The sequence below is a fragment of the Triturus cristatus genome, chromosome 4_1 (genome assembly GCF_964204655.1).
Source record: "Triturus cristatus chromosome 4_1, aTriCri1.1, whole genome shotgun sequence".
NCBI classification, from domain to species: Eukaryota; Metazoa; Chordata; class Amphibia; order Caudata; family Salamandridae; genus Triturus; species Triturus cristatus.
The window spans coordinates 8,694,562-8,709,219 of record NC_140585.1 but is presented as its reverse complement, the minus strand read 5'-3'; the positions used below and the strand labels follow the sequence as shown (position 1 = coordinate 8,709,219).

The window sequence follows — 14,658 nt, the reverse complement described above, 5'->3', positions numbered from 1 at the left end:
ATCGGAGTGCTTCACAATTCTATAGCATTGTACTTCTGACATTTGGTTTGATTAGTCCTTTAAACAAACTACCAAGTATATATATATTCACTTTTAAGTGGAAAGCATTTCTACTTTACAAATAATACATGTCCTAAACATTACCAGAGATCAACTTGCATTACAATAGTATGTGTCCTAAATATTACAACATGTGAAATTTTAGAAATACAGGTACTAAAAATACCTCATATCAGTTAGTACAGTGGATTGTACGTAGCAAACAGACTGGTTATAGAATATATAGCTATTTCCTATACTGCTTTCGGCCCGGAAACGTTGTACATATGCGGCAGGGTCTCGTCATGATGCTGCTGGTGAGAGCTGCCAGAAGATGCTTCAATGGCACGGCCCTCTGTACATGCCAATGTCCCCTCCACCCCAAGCCGTCCTTCCATTATCTTAGGTGCCAACTTTACAGTCGACGGTGAAGCTTCTGGTCAGCAGCAGTAGACATGAGCACTTTAGTTGAAACGGCTGCTACCATTATGCGAAGGGGAGGTGGTGAAGGCAAGAAAATAATTTGCTTTTATAAATAAGAAGCAAGGGGAGGCAAGCAGCGATGAGTGAGACGGTGAGGAACTGGCTCTCTTACTTTGAAGTCAGAGAAAGAACAGGCGTTTTAGGGGAAACATCGTCTGACATTTGATCTAGGTCTGTGAATGAACAGCAAATGTGACGAGATAAGAACAAGAATTACAGCCGTTTACAAAAAAGCTTGGAGCGAGTGAAAAAAGTGCTCATATGAAGTGCTCTTAGACAAAGAAAAAGAAAAAGTGCCTAAAGCAGTTGATTATATGGGACCATTGTAAGGATACAAGTAACGGGACGCTGCTCCGTGGGAGGGAACAATCTATGAAAAGGAGGGACAAGTAGGAAAGATTAGCCGTTTGGAAGCAAGGCTGTTTAAAGGAGATTCGAAGAAACAAATAAAAAGCAATGGGTGGGCAGTAAGCCCACAAAGTAAAGCGCTGTTGCGGCAAGACCTAAAACAAGCATTGGCATAGCCAATAGGTCTCGCCTTTGGGACCTTATAAGTATTTAGCCATGCAACAGTTGCATAACTAAATACTTATAAGGTCCCAAAAGCGAGACCTATTGGCTATGCCAAGCGAAAGTGAAAGTGACCGCGATCAAACATCAAAGCGGCCGTGAAAGTGAAAGTAATCGCGGTAAAAGCGGCGCTCGCGCCCGCGCACATGCACTGTAGCGCTAGGCTGGCCTGGTAGCACTTTTTGGAGCCCTCTCAATAAGTCTCGCCAGACCAGCACATGCGCTGGGTCAGGCGAGACCTAAAAAAGGACTGTGCTGATATTTCAGAATATCTCAGAATTAGTACAAATGAAGCACATTTGTTTTGTATTACTGAAGTGGGGAGAAAAATATTTGAATATGATTGAAACACATCAATACACTTGGGGATGACATTTGCAAACATTATCATTTAAGTGCAGTAAAACCATATTTCGGTGTAAATGTAATGATCATTTCAATTGAAAATGTGTTGTCTGTAATGGCAGTGCGCTACCACACCAAGTATACTCAACACCACTCCACTCCAATCTATGCCACTCACTCCATGAAACAACACTCCACACCCCTATACTCCACACCACTTACCCCACTCCAATCTACCCTATCCAACTCCAACCTACCCCACTCCAATCTACCGTACTACACTCAATCTAACCCAATCAACCCCACCACACTCCAATCTACCCCACTCTACCTCAATCTATCCCACTCCACTCCAAAGTACCCCAAGTCACCCCATTCCAATCAACCTTATCCCAATTTACCTACCAAAATCGACTCCACTCTAACTCAATCTACCCCATCCCACTCAAACCTACCCCACTCCAATCTACCCTAATACACTCAATCTAACCCAATCAACCCCATCACACTGCAATCTACCCCACTCTACGTCAATCTACCGCACTCCACTCAGATTTACTCCACTCTGCTCCAATATACCCCAGTCTACCCCACTCCACTTCAATCTACCCCAACTCTAATCTACTCCAATCTAACTGATTTCTCTCCAATCTACCTTACTCTACTTCAGTCCAATTTACCCAACTCCATTTCAATTTACCCCACTACAATCTACCAACTCATCTACACTCCTACCACAATCTACCCACTCCAAACTACCACAATCCACCCCACTGCAATCTACCATCATCTACACTCCTACCACAATCTACCCACTCCAAACTACCACAATCCACCCCACTGCAATCTACCATCATCTACACTCCTACCACAATCTACCCACTCCAAACTACCACAATCCACCCCACTGCAATCTACCATCATCTACTGCACTCCACTGTAATCTACCCCACTCCACCCAATCTATCCCTCTCCACTTCATCCAATCTACCCCAGTCCATCCAATCCACCCCTCTACAATCCACCCAATCTACCCCATTCCACTCCACCCTAATCTACCCCACAACACTCCACTCCAATCTATCCAATTTCACTCCACCCCACTCTACCCAAACCTACTTCATTCCAGTTGAATCTAATCCACTCCACCCTACTCCAATCTACCCTACCCCACTCCACCCCAAACTTACCTATTCCAATCTACCCCACTCAAATCTACTCCAATCAATTCCACCACACTCTACCCCACCCCAACCCAATCTACCCTACACCACTCTATATAACTCCACTCCATTCTACTCCAGTCCAATGTACCGCAATCCAAACTACCCCAATATACTGCACTCTAATCTACTCCACTCCAGTCTTCCTCACTCTACTCCAAACTACCTCATTCCACCCCACTCTTTCCCAATCTATCCCACTCCAATCCACCCCACCATCCTACTCCACCTCAATCTACTCCACTCCACCCAAATCTACCCCAATTCAATGTAGCCCACTTGACTCCAATCTACCCCATTCCACTCTACCCCAATTTATCCCCCTTCTACCTACCCCACCCTACCCCATGCCACTAACTTTTAGCCATGCCGAACAGCAGTCACAGTGGTGTACATAATGGCTAAAACTCATTGCCAAAGTCAATAGCCTTCGGATAGGAGACACCTATTTGCTTTGCCAATGCTTGTTTTCAGTGGTTTTTTTTTTATCATATACACACGCAACAGTTCCCTGCAGCCAACTCCAAGCAGGCACAGGTGTTCAAAGGTGCCAGGGCACAGCAGGGGATTCCCTGAAGGGCCTGGCTTATGTTTATTTATTTTTTATTTATAAGGGTTCCCGGACACTTTCTTGGGGTTCTCGGACCCTTGCAAACTTGTGTATCCTTATTGGACATCGAGAGGGTTTCAGACCGAGCAGCAGGTCTCCGAACATCACAAATGTCCACCAGGGAACAAGGCCAATTACTGGGCCTGCGCAGTCACCTGCCTAAGGTCTGCGGACCTCAAGGGTCATGATGTGGAATCCAGCCTCTGTCTCAAAATCAGCAATTTATTCTACATTTTAACATCAGGCAGCCCCTGTGCCAGGGAGAGACAGGATGGCACCACAGCTCTTTATGGCTTCTTTAGTATTCTTACAGAATGCGGGGAACAAGTCTCTTCATCATGTAATGGGTCGAGATGTAGCCAGCCAATCAGGGAGGTTCAGGTCCGCAGACCCAACTTTGGGTTTACGTATCCGAAATGGATGGGCGAAAAAGCTCCCTCATCCAATCGGATGCAATATATGTTTACATTTGGGTCCTGAGTCCAGATGCACGGACCATTCATGGGCTAAAGGTCCAGCTAGCTCTATCTTAAATGACTAGTGGCTTAATTTGAGGACCACAAAAAAACACTGCATGAAACTAGCCATGCCAATCCCAAATAGTTTTGTGCAGATTCATTGAACTGTACCAGAGTTATTATATGTATATATATAATTATATTCCATGGGATTATGTAATCCCTGTAAAAATGGCAGTCTCTAATTTCTTTATAATCAGCAATTTGTGACGCACCAAGTTAGTGATTATGAAGAAAAGACATCAGAACTCGACTTTTATAAGTTATTAGTCGAGTCCTGAGGGCACAATGCCTGCTGCCAGCAGCTGATGTGAAAAGAAGGTCAAATCACGAAGCATAATTGAAGCAGCTGTTTAAAGCAACAAACAGAACTTTGCTTGTATTACTTCTGCTGTATGTTACTAGCTTACTATGAGAAGCAGAGGGAATATGCCTTTTAGTTTCCTTAGATAAAGGAAGGGTGGAATCTTTCTGCATGTTTCTACACGTTCCGAGCTACTGCAGCTTTTTTTAAATGGACTTTTATTGAACTGTTTCTAATATCTTTTTGCAACAAATATCTAACAGTTTTTTATATTTAATTTGGCACAAGAGGTTTTATGTCCATTCTTCATGTTTGCAAACATGTTAGCTGCTGCACATGTAGGAGCTACACACCAAGGTTTGTGGGAAAGGTGATGGTGTGACCATGTATTATACGGGATAAAGTACCACCTGGTGCATATTATAAGATTATTGCAAGTCACCTCAGAGTTCCATAACCTTATAAAGGAACTTTGCCTTCTTCCAAGTTCCTGCAATATCCTTAGAAGATGCGGCAGGGGGTACTTTATCCCTAATATATTTTCATAAAATAAAATTAAAGTGAAGTTGTAGATGGCTCTATTAAAACGCCTTAATGGGTCTTTAAAAAAATCTGAAATTCACTTAAAAAACAAGGATAAAGTGTATTTATGGTTAAGACTCAAAACCAAACAAACTCCTGAAATGTGCAAGTTATGGTTAGAACCACAATCCGTAACTCGCACTACGCGTGTGCAAACCCTAACTCAGCATGTTACATGAGATGATGCGATGACATTTTCATAGTTAAAGAGTTTGCTAAAGGCAGGATGCTGCTGTAGGGGGATCATGGCTACTTTTATCTTCCCTTAAAATCATTCACAGCACACTTGGGACTGAGCTAGAAGTCGGTGGGTGAACTCACAAGTGACACATAACCAATCACTTTGTGTATCTGTCTATCATGAGGAGGTGTGCACTCCTGGAGAACCCTGCAGTGGCAAGAACATGACTGGTCGTCCCTGCTGTTGAGGCTGAATACAGACTAGGATTTTTATATCAGGAACTGGAGAGGAGACGACTGCGTCTTACCCAATGTAACTGTGCAACAGGAAACAGTTCCTTCTCTAGACTGCGCATGTCTGCTATTCTCAATGAACACCACATCACTTGCATCCGACTATTACGTGTGATTCCAGCCATGAATTCCTCCTATGAATAGCGCTATTTCCAGTTCCTCAACCTGGAATGGGGACGGACAAGGAAGGATGAGAGCTACTGGCCTGCTTGTCTCATGCAGAGTCCCATAACCAGGCCTGTTTCTGCACAGGAAGGATGCAGTCCTGTGTGGAAACAGAAAAGAGTGCAGGGACACATCTGCACCCAGCGTACTCTGGGGGTCAGTATCGCTCAGGGGGTTCCACCCAAACCATATTAATCTCCTCAAAGACTTACTCAAATCTACACATATGTATTTTGGAGAGGTTACATGTGTTAGTACGCACTCCGCGTGTCCATGTATAGCGAAACACATACCTGGGTTGGCTTTGGACGGCAATAACTGTGACAGTGTTGGTCCTGTCTCCATTGAGTCTGCGGGGGCGTCTTTATCTGCAGTAATGGTCTCCAGTTCTACGCATGATGGGGGCACAGGCTGACCCCGCTCTTCAGGACAGTGCAGTTCTGCCTTGCAGTTCTGATGTTGATGCTGTGATTCAGGGTGCAGTAGCTCGAGTATGCAGCTCTGATCTGAACCCTGTGCATCAGTACAAGCTGGTTCTAGCTTGTAGTTCTGATTTGAATCCTGCTCCTCTGGGTGTAGTGGTTCCACCGTGTTGTTCTGATCTGAACTCGGTGCATCTGCACAGGTCTGTTCCAACTTGACTTTCTGATCTGGTTCCTGTGCTTCAGGACACAATGATTCTAGCTCGTAGTTCACGTTTGGATCCTGTGCATCAGGAAGTTCCTGCTTCAAGCATAGGTGTTGCTGTAGGCACTGGGTTTGTTGTGACCCCAAGCCACCAAAAGACAACAGCCCAGACTCTAAGTGTTCGTCTGATGACATCTCATCAGGTGACACTGGTTGGAAGCACTGGTTCTCCTGGGGATCTTGGCAATCAAAACACATCAATTCTTCCTCCATGGGATCATCCAGTCCGTTCCCATTTGATAACACGGGTTCTACACAGTGGTTTTGCTGTGGTGTGCGTCCTTCAGGAAATAGTGTGTGTGGGCAGAGGTTCTGTTGTTGGTCCCAGCTATAAGTAGACAATGGGGATGGTTCTTGCTTCAGGGGTTCATCTGGTTCCCTCTTTTCTGGGAACACTGACTGTACGCTCTGGTCTTGCTCTGGTGCCTGCCCGTCAACAAATTCTGAGTGAAGACACCGCTTTGCCTCCAGTGATCTGCCTGGAGGATCTGTCTGAGGGCACCTGGATACAGTACAATCCTGCTGTAGTACATTTCCATCTGGAAACCCAGATTGCATGCACTGGTCTCGCTGCGACTCGTGTACATCTGGAAACCCAGGCTGCATGCACTGGTCCTGCTGCGACTCATGTATAGGTTGCATGCACTGGTCCTGCTGCGACTTGTGCACATGTGGAAACCCAGGCTGCATGCACTGTTCCTGCTGCAACTCGTGTACATTTGGAAACCCAGGCTGCATGCGCTGGTCCTGCTGCGACTCGTGTACATCTGGAAACCCAGGTTGCATGCGCTGGTCTCGCTTTGACTTGTGTACATCTGGAAACCCAGGCTGCATGAGCTGGTCTCGCTTTGACTTGTGTACATCTGGAAACCCAGGCTGCATGAGCTGGTCTCGCTTCGACTCCTGTACATCTGGAAACCCAGGTTGCATGCGTTGGTCTCGATGCGACTCGTGTACATCTGGAAATCCAGGCTGCATGCACTGTTCCTTCTGCAACTCGTGTACATCTGGAAACTCAAGCTGCATGCGCTGGTCTCGCTTCGACTCATATACATCTGGAAACCCAGGCTGCATGCGTTGGTCTCGCTTCGACTCGTGTACATCTGGAAACCCAGGTTGCACGCACTGGTCCTGCTGTGGGTCACATCGATATAGAAACATTCGCTGTAGACAAAGGCTTGGCTCCTCTGGACGCCCTTGAACATTGGCTGGAGAAGAGAGCGTACAGTCCTGCTTTGGTGCATGCCGATCAGAAAACACTGTCTGAAGACACAAGCTCGGTTCCCCTGGTTTGTCCAGTTGAGGTGTCACAGGAGACCGGCTAACAGCACAATCTCTTATGCTCACTGGACAGACCATCTCCAAAGCCACCCCACCATTATCTAGGTAACCTTGATCCTTTTCTATCCAGATTTTCTTAATCAGCCCAGCGACTCTAGAAGGGACGTCCTCCACGGTGTTCAGCAAGTTATCCAGTTTGGCTTCCAACTCCTCCAGCATGGATAAAAGGATAATGTGGGGCAGGTTCTCCGATAGCGGTTCCAGGTCCTGGTCCCTCTGAGCATCATTTCGGGATCTTGAAGCTGAGACGTCATGAAGAGGTAAAGATGGGACTGTGGCTCTTACGGATTCACGTGAACACTGCGCAGTCGCTTTCTTTCCTGGAGCCCGTCTTCTGCCCATTCGGGTACTTTGATTTTCAAGTGTCTGCAGAGGGGAGGAAAAGAGAAAAGACAACACGTTATCACTGGACAGCTGGGTCAAAATACTCCTTCCTGTCTCACCAACCCCAGTGTGATCAGAGGAAAATCGCTCATTTATAAAACCTGAAAAAAATTAAATCATCAAAATTTAACAATATCCATAACATAGTTCATCTATTATGAAAGGCACTGATTTGAAATGTATTTCCAACGCTATGTCTGTTCCTTGGTCTGCTCAAATTGTACACTGTGCTACCAAAAAATAGAATATTGTAACTGCCTTGCAGCAATGAAAGGTTTACATAACCCTAGCCGACAAGACTGCGCTATCATCCTCACTTTAACTGTACAGCTCTCTTTTGCAATATTCAGTTAATTGACTGAAGCACGCGCCAACATACCGAACCTCCACAAGATCTACAAAATGCTGGTTATGTCATTGCATATGTAGAGCGTATGTTCAACCTGGGGTTTCTTGGCACTGAATCAGAAATACATAAAAGAGGAGACAACAAATCAGACCAGGGAAGAATGTAGGAGGAGTAGGCTTGTGGGTGGTCAGATTTCTGGACGGAAGGAGCTTGTACCAAAGCTGCGTCCACCGGATCTGATCTTCTGTAATTTCGGAATAGACAGTAAATTCAAGTGAGGAGATCTCTGGTTTTGTACGGGTGTATGCATTTCCACCTGGTTTACAATGAAGTGAGGGGCTAGACCTCTCAATCCTTTAGGGCCGAGGCAGAGGGTCTTAGAGGGGGTTTGTTATTTTAATATAAGTGTGGCGTGTGTCCACCTCGGAAGATGATGTAGTAAACAAGCTGCGTCGCTGTGAATCACTTGTAGTCTATGAATGGTGATATTGGGTATTCTTACATATACTCGGTTTGCATAATGCGATCTAGATAGGACTCCGTCGCCGCTATTGCTTTTCTTGCTTAAACTGGGAGAAGTGGAGTTAGTTTCTGAAGTAGTTTCAGCACAAATCTGCCTTTAGATCCTACGGCACGCGATACTTCATATATTAGCGACGCGCGGAAATAGGGAAAAATGTACAAGGCTTCAATATCGCATTGTAAGAGTACTGAGGATCTGTGAATTTTATGTTAAAAAAGCCACTGAAGCGGGTGATAACACGGAGAAATATTGTCACAAACACTCCACACATTGCATGCGCGCTGCACTCCACAGCACAAACACAACCTGTGCAGCACTTTACAGCACAAACACAGCCTCTGGGGGGTTTAAGGATTACTCTATGTATAGAAGTTTGCACTGTAAGTGTGTGTCTAGTATGAATCCTATGCTACACTGCACACACACCTCTGCCCTATGGTGTAAAGGTTGTGCGTGGCACTAGGTAGATTGTGCACTTGTGCAGCGGTAGTGAGCAGCAGCGGGCTGTATTTCATAAATCTGGCACAGCGCTTCTTCCTCCCCCTTGCACAGATCCGCGCTGCACCTAACTGCTGCACTGCGTTGCACTAAAAAATAATAAATCTGCTCAGTGGGGTGCATGCGTGGTCTGCCCAGCCTTAACCCTTACATTCTCTTGTGCATGCGTGGTCTGCACAGCCTTAACCCTCACATTCTCTTGTGCATGCGTGGTCTGCCCAGCCTTAACCCTCACATTCTCCTTTGCATGCGTGGTCTGCCCAGTCTTAACCCTCACATTCTCCTGTGCATGCGTGGTCTGCCCAGTCTTAACCCTCACATTCTCACATTCTCTTGTGCATGCTTGGTGTGCCCAGCCTTAACCCTCACATTCTCCTGTGCATGCGTGGTCTGCCCAGCCTTAACCCGCACATTCTCTTGTGCATGCGTGGTCTGCCCAGCCTTAACCCTCACATTTTCTGGTGCATGCGTGGTCTGCCCAGACTTAACCCTCACATTCTATTGTGCATGTTTGTCTGCCCATCCTCAACCCTCACATTCTCTTGTGCATGCTTGGTCTGCCAATCCTCAAGCTTCACATTCTCTTGTGCATGCTTGGTCAGCCCAGCCTCAACCCTCACATTCTCTTGTGCATGTTGGTCAGCCCATCCTCAACCCTCACATTCTCTTGTGCATGTTGGTCTGCTTATCCTCAACCCTCACATTCTATTGTGCATGCTTGGTCTGCCCATCCTCAACCCTCACATTCTCTTGTGACTGCTTAGTCTACCCAGACTTAACCCTCACAGTCTCTTGTGCATGCTTGGTGTGCCTAGCCTCAACCATCACATTCTCTTGTGCATGCTTGGTCTGCCCATCCTCAAACCTCACATTCTCTTGTGCATGCTTGGTCTGCCCAACCTTAACCCTCACATTCTCTTGTGCATGCTTAGTCTGCCCAGACTTAACCCTCACATTCTCTTGTGCATGCTTGGTGTGCCCATCCTCAACCCTCAAATTCTCTTGTGCATGCTTGGTCTGCCCATCCTTAACCCTCACATTCTCCTGTGCGTGCTTGGTCTGCCAGCCTCTACCCTCACATTCTCCTGTGCATGCTTGGTCTGCCCAGCCTTAACCCTCACATTCTCTTGTGCATGCTTGGTATGCTCAGCCTCAACCCTCAAATTCTCTTGTGCATGTGTGTTCTGCCCAGCTTAAACCCTCACATTCTCTTGTGCATGCTTGGTCTGCCCAGTCCCAACCCTCAAATTCTCTTGTGCATTCTTGGTCTGCCCATTCGTCAAACCTCACATTCACTTGTACATGCTTGGTCTGCCCAGCCTCAACCATCACATTCTCTTGTGCATGCTTGGTCTGCCCTTCCTTAACCCTCACATTCTTTTGTGCATGCTTGGTCTGCCCATCCTTAACCCTCACATTCTACTGTGCATGCTTGGTCTGCTCAGCCTCAACCCTCACATTCTCTTGTGCATGCTTGGTCTGCCCTTCCTTAACCCTCACATTCTTTTGTGCATGCTTGGTCTGCCCATCCTTAACCCTCACATTCTACTGTGCATGCTTGGTCTGCTCAGCCTCAACCCTCACATTCAACTGTGCATGCATGGTCTGCTCAGCCTCAACCCTCACATTCTCTTGTGCATGCTTGGTCTGCCCTTCCTTAACCCTCACATTCTTTTGTGCATGCTTGGTCTGCCCATCCTTAACCCTCACATTCTACTGTGCATGCTTGGTCTGCTCAGCCTCAACCCTCACATTCAACTGTGCATGCATGGTCTGCTCAGCCTCAACCCTCACATTCTCTTGTGCATGCTTGGTCTGCCCATCCTTAACCCTCACATTCTCTTGTGCATGCATGGTCTGCCCATCCTTAACCCTCACATTCTTTTGTGCATGCTTGGTCTGCTCTACATAGAAGTTGAGATGGACAAGGAAGGGAAAGAGAAATAAAGAGAAAGTTATTCGATTTTCACAAATGCGATGACGAAAATCCCAAGAGCAGTGCTTTTAATTTCGCTGCTGCAGCAGGGATGCCAATGGTGAAATGGGATATACTTGTAATTACAAATATTCAGCAACTAAAGCTACACTTTCAAGAGCTCTATGCATAAGTCTTTTTATTGTAATATTATGCAATAGCCCACTAAGCTTATAACACATAACCCATAACAGGATTTCCTGCAATGGGAGTAACGAGCTGACTGGACAGCCACATATAACCTTTTTGCAAGAAAAAATCTAGACTCAAACGCAAAAAGAAATATATTTATCATTGTCTGTGCAAGCTTCTTGATAGTACTTGGCTGGTGGACTCTAGTCAGCTTAGGCTTTTAGATGCTTTTGCCGGCCCCGGTTTCTGAAGGTTTAACACAATTAAATATTTTTTGGGCATCACACGGACTTTAATGACCCTAAAAGCGGTAATCAATTCACATGTATTCCACATAGGGAGCCCCAAATATGTGTTACTCCGGCCCCACAAATCATTAGTATGTCAATGAACTAGAAGTCAGCTTCACATGCTATTTATAAATAAAACAACCACCTTACTTAAGGGAACAAAGTTCGGATATCAAAGGGTTCAATGTACAGAACTGTGGACAAAAGTGCTTAATAAAGACATGTATTCTGAAAGATGAAACTAATATTGTTCTGTAAAAATATGCTTTTGTTTCCTCCTAGCACAACTGCAAATCCATTGCAGAGACAACCTCCCACTGAATACAAACATCAAAGTACGAGTTCTGAGCAGGTATTCGTGAAAATGAGTAAGAACTCCAAGCTGACCCATTCTGGACCCTTTCCCAATATAAATGAGTTAAGACCACACACTGAGGCCACACTGAATCTTTGATGTACTCTAACAAGGTCACAAAGTGACCCCATTGCACAATACATCTCAAGTCCTGAATTTCAGCAAGGATATATAGCATTCTGGGACACGTAGCTTGGATCTAAACACTGTTAATATTGGTGAATAAATATCATAATGCAATGTTCTTTAAAGAGCCATGTCTAAATGAAGGGATTCATATATAACAGTGGGCCATGTAGTATCACATTTATTAAACATTACACATACTCCTGCAGACTGCATCCCCTGATGATGGTGTGAGGCCTGCACACCTGCCCCCTGCACCTCCTGATGATGGTGAGCGGTCAGTACACCTGCAGGCTGCACCCCCTAATCATGGTGTGAGGTCAGTACATCTGCTCCCTGCACCCTCCCCCGATGATGGGGTGAGGCCAGTACACCAGCCCCCTGCACCCCTGATGATGGTGTGAGGCCAGTACACCTGCCCCCTGCATCCCCCCCGATCATGGTGTGAGGTCATTAAACCTGCAGGCTGCACCCCTGATGATGGTGTGAGGACAGTACACCTGCCCCCTGCACCCCGAATGATGGTGTGAGATCAGTACACCTGCCCCCTGCACCCCCCAATGATGGTGTAAGGCCAGTACATTAGCAGACTGCACCCCTGATAATGTTGTGAGGCCTGTACACCTGCCCCCTGCATCCCCGGTGTAGGAAGGTGGAATCTGACTATATGGTTTCCCCCACTTTTTTCCTGGTGTTTGAATGGTTTTGACTATTCTGGCTGGGATCCTGCTATCCAGGACCACAGACCATCTGCTTACTCCCTTAAATGATTGGTGTGCATATTAGATGCACTAGTGAATGGATACTGTGGTACCTTATGAGCCCCTAGTATATGGTACCTTAGGTACCTAGGGCATAGATACTTCACAGGCCTTCCAGGGTCTGCAGCATGTATGATGCCACCCCTGGGAAGCATTCTCAATCTGACACCACAGGCCTGCTACTGCAGCCTGTGTGAGGCAGTGTTAGCACTCCTCACTGAGGTATAGGTTCCTATATCTCACCATACACACACATATAAACCTATCAGCCACCCCTATAGCAGGCCCTATCAATCCTGAGGGCAGGGTGCTTGGTTTACTATGTGAGGGGGTGCCTCTGCATGAGCATGACCCCTCTGCAGCTGACAGAGTCTATTCTCTGTGGCTGTTTGTGGATGCGGTTAAACCATATACTCTTAAGTGCATTATAACCTAGCGGTAAATGCTAACTTTGGAATGACTGCATCAAATTAGTTGTGTTTGGTGTCAAACAACTTGGAATCATACCCCCACACCAGTAACTGGTGTGGGAGTATGATCCCACCCTTCTAGAGGGGACGACATGTACCCACTGTACTTAGACGACAGAAATCAGAAATGGATGCCACCAGCACAGACACTGGGCTGCCCTCCTGCTGCTGACTGAAACTCGCAGTGGAGGAAGTTCAACAATAGGCATCTTGTCACAGGGAGGTGTCACCACCTTCCAAACAGGATTTAGTGTATTGGAGCTGGGTGGGTGCACTCCTAGAGTGCTTTGAAGTCCTGCACTGGGGGAGCAGTAGGCTCCTCTGTGCATATGCCAACTCAAACCGGTTCAGGGGCAACCTGTCCCTGCTCTGGCGCAAAACTGGACAAAGGGAAGTGGGTGTAACCACCCCCTACCCTAACCCTCCTAGAGGAGTGGGCATAGAGCTAGTCCCTCCCCTATCTTCACTATAAGATAGCAAGCATTGCCAATGCAATTCAGATTAACCCTGGACGACGCTCTACAAAGAAGAATCCTGGCCCTTCGACGTTCCACTACCTTTGGAAGACAGAAGAATCTCCCTTGGAGTCAAGGAGTGACTCCCCTGCTTGGCAGGCATCAAAAACCTTAATCAACGGTTGCAAACTTTCCCGCTCCCGCCGGAGTGCGAAGTCCCTGCTGCCCCGGAAGTGGATTTCCTGACCTCTCGATGGCCCTTGTGAGTCCCCAGTGAAGCTGTGGCGAGTGCTCCCCACGAGTGACGAGGAACAGCAATACCCGGGGACCGTGCACTACTGTCGAGTGCAATCCCTTAACAACGTTCTACAAACTTGTGCATTGGACCATTCGTGGGCTCCTGTGAAGCATTTCCTGAAGAGGCGTCTTCGCGATCACTTGCCTGTTGGCTAGTGAGTCCCCCGAAGACTTTCTTATCGACTACAAGGGTTCCTCTGGTTGCTCCAGGCCTGCCCTCACTCACCCTCGCTGGGTGAGTCCCTCAGACCTTGCTGGTCTGCACCATCCACTTTCTTCAGTCTACACGAGACTTGCAGTTGCCAAGGCTTGTTGGCTCCAATCCGGTTGCCGACACCGCAGTCAGCTGCAGACGTCGTGGGACACTCCGAATCCAGCTGCTGGTCATCGTCGATCCTTCCTGGACCTCATGAGCGAAGAGTCAAAACACCACCGACGACCTGAAATCACACGACATCTGTGGTCATCCATCTGCCTGGCCACCGGTCACTGGCAAGTGACCTTGAACACTGTCCCTTCAATTTTCAGGTCTTATGCATCTTGAATCCACCTTCGGATTCCACCGGACACTTCTTCAGTAGACACAAGCAGCAAGTCTTCTTTGGTCTCCATAGAAAACAGCGACGCGACCCGACACCAAAAGACACCTATGCACCCTGCTTCCCTGGGTGAGGTAACTCGTGCACTATGGTGCCCTAGTGT

At 46.8% G+C, this 14,658-nt stretch overlaps 1 protein-coding gene across 1 annotated transcript; it reads right to left on the bottom strand.

The window, feature by feature from the left end:
• Positions 1-630: 630 nt before the first annotated feature.
• On the bottom strand, positions 631-7,698 carry LOC146839283 (uncharacterized). Its single transcript, XM_085650761.1, has 3 exons — positions 7,054-7,698; positions 5,607-6,645; positions 631-695 (listed from the first exon to the last, which is right to left on the bottom strand). Exons 1-3 carry the CDS (start codon positions 7,681-7,683, stop codon positions 631-633), a joined length of 1,734 nt encoding a protein of 577 aa, XP_085506887.1. The 5' UTR covers positions 7,684-7,698.
• Positions 7,699-14,658: the final 6,960 nt, after the last annotated feature.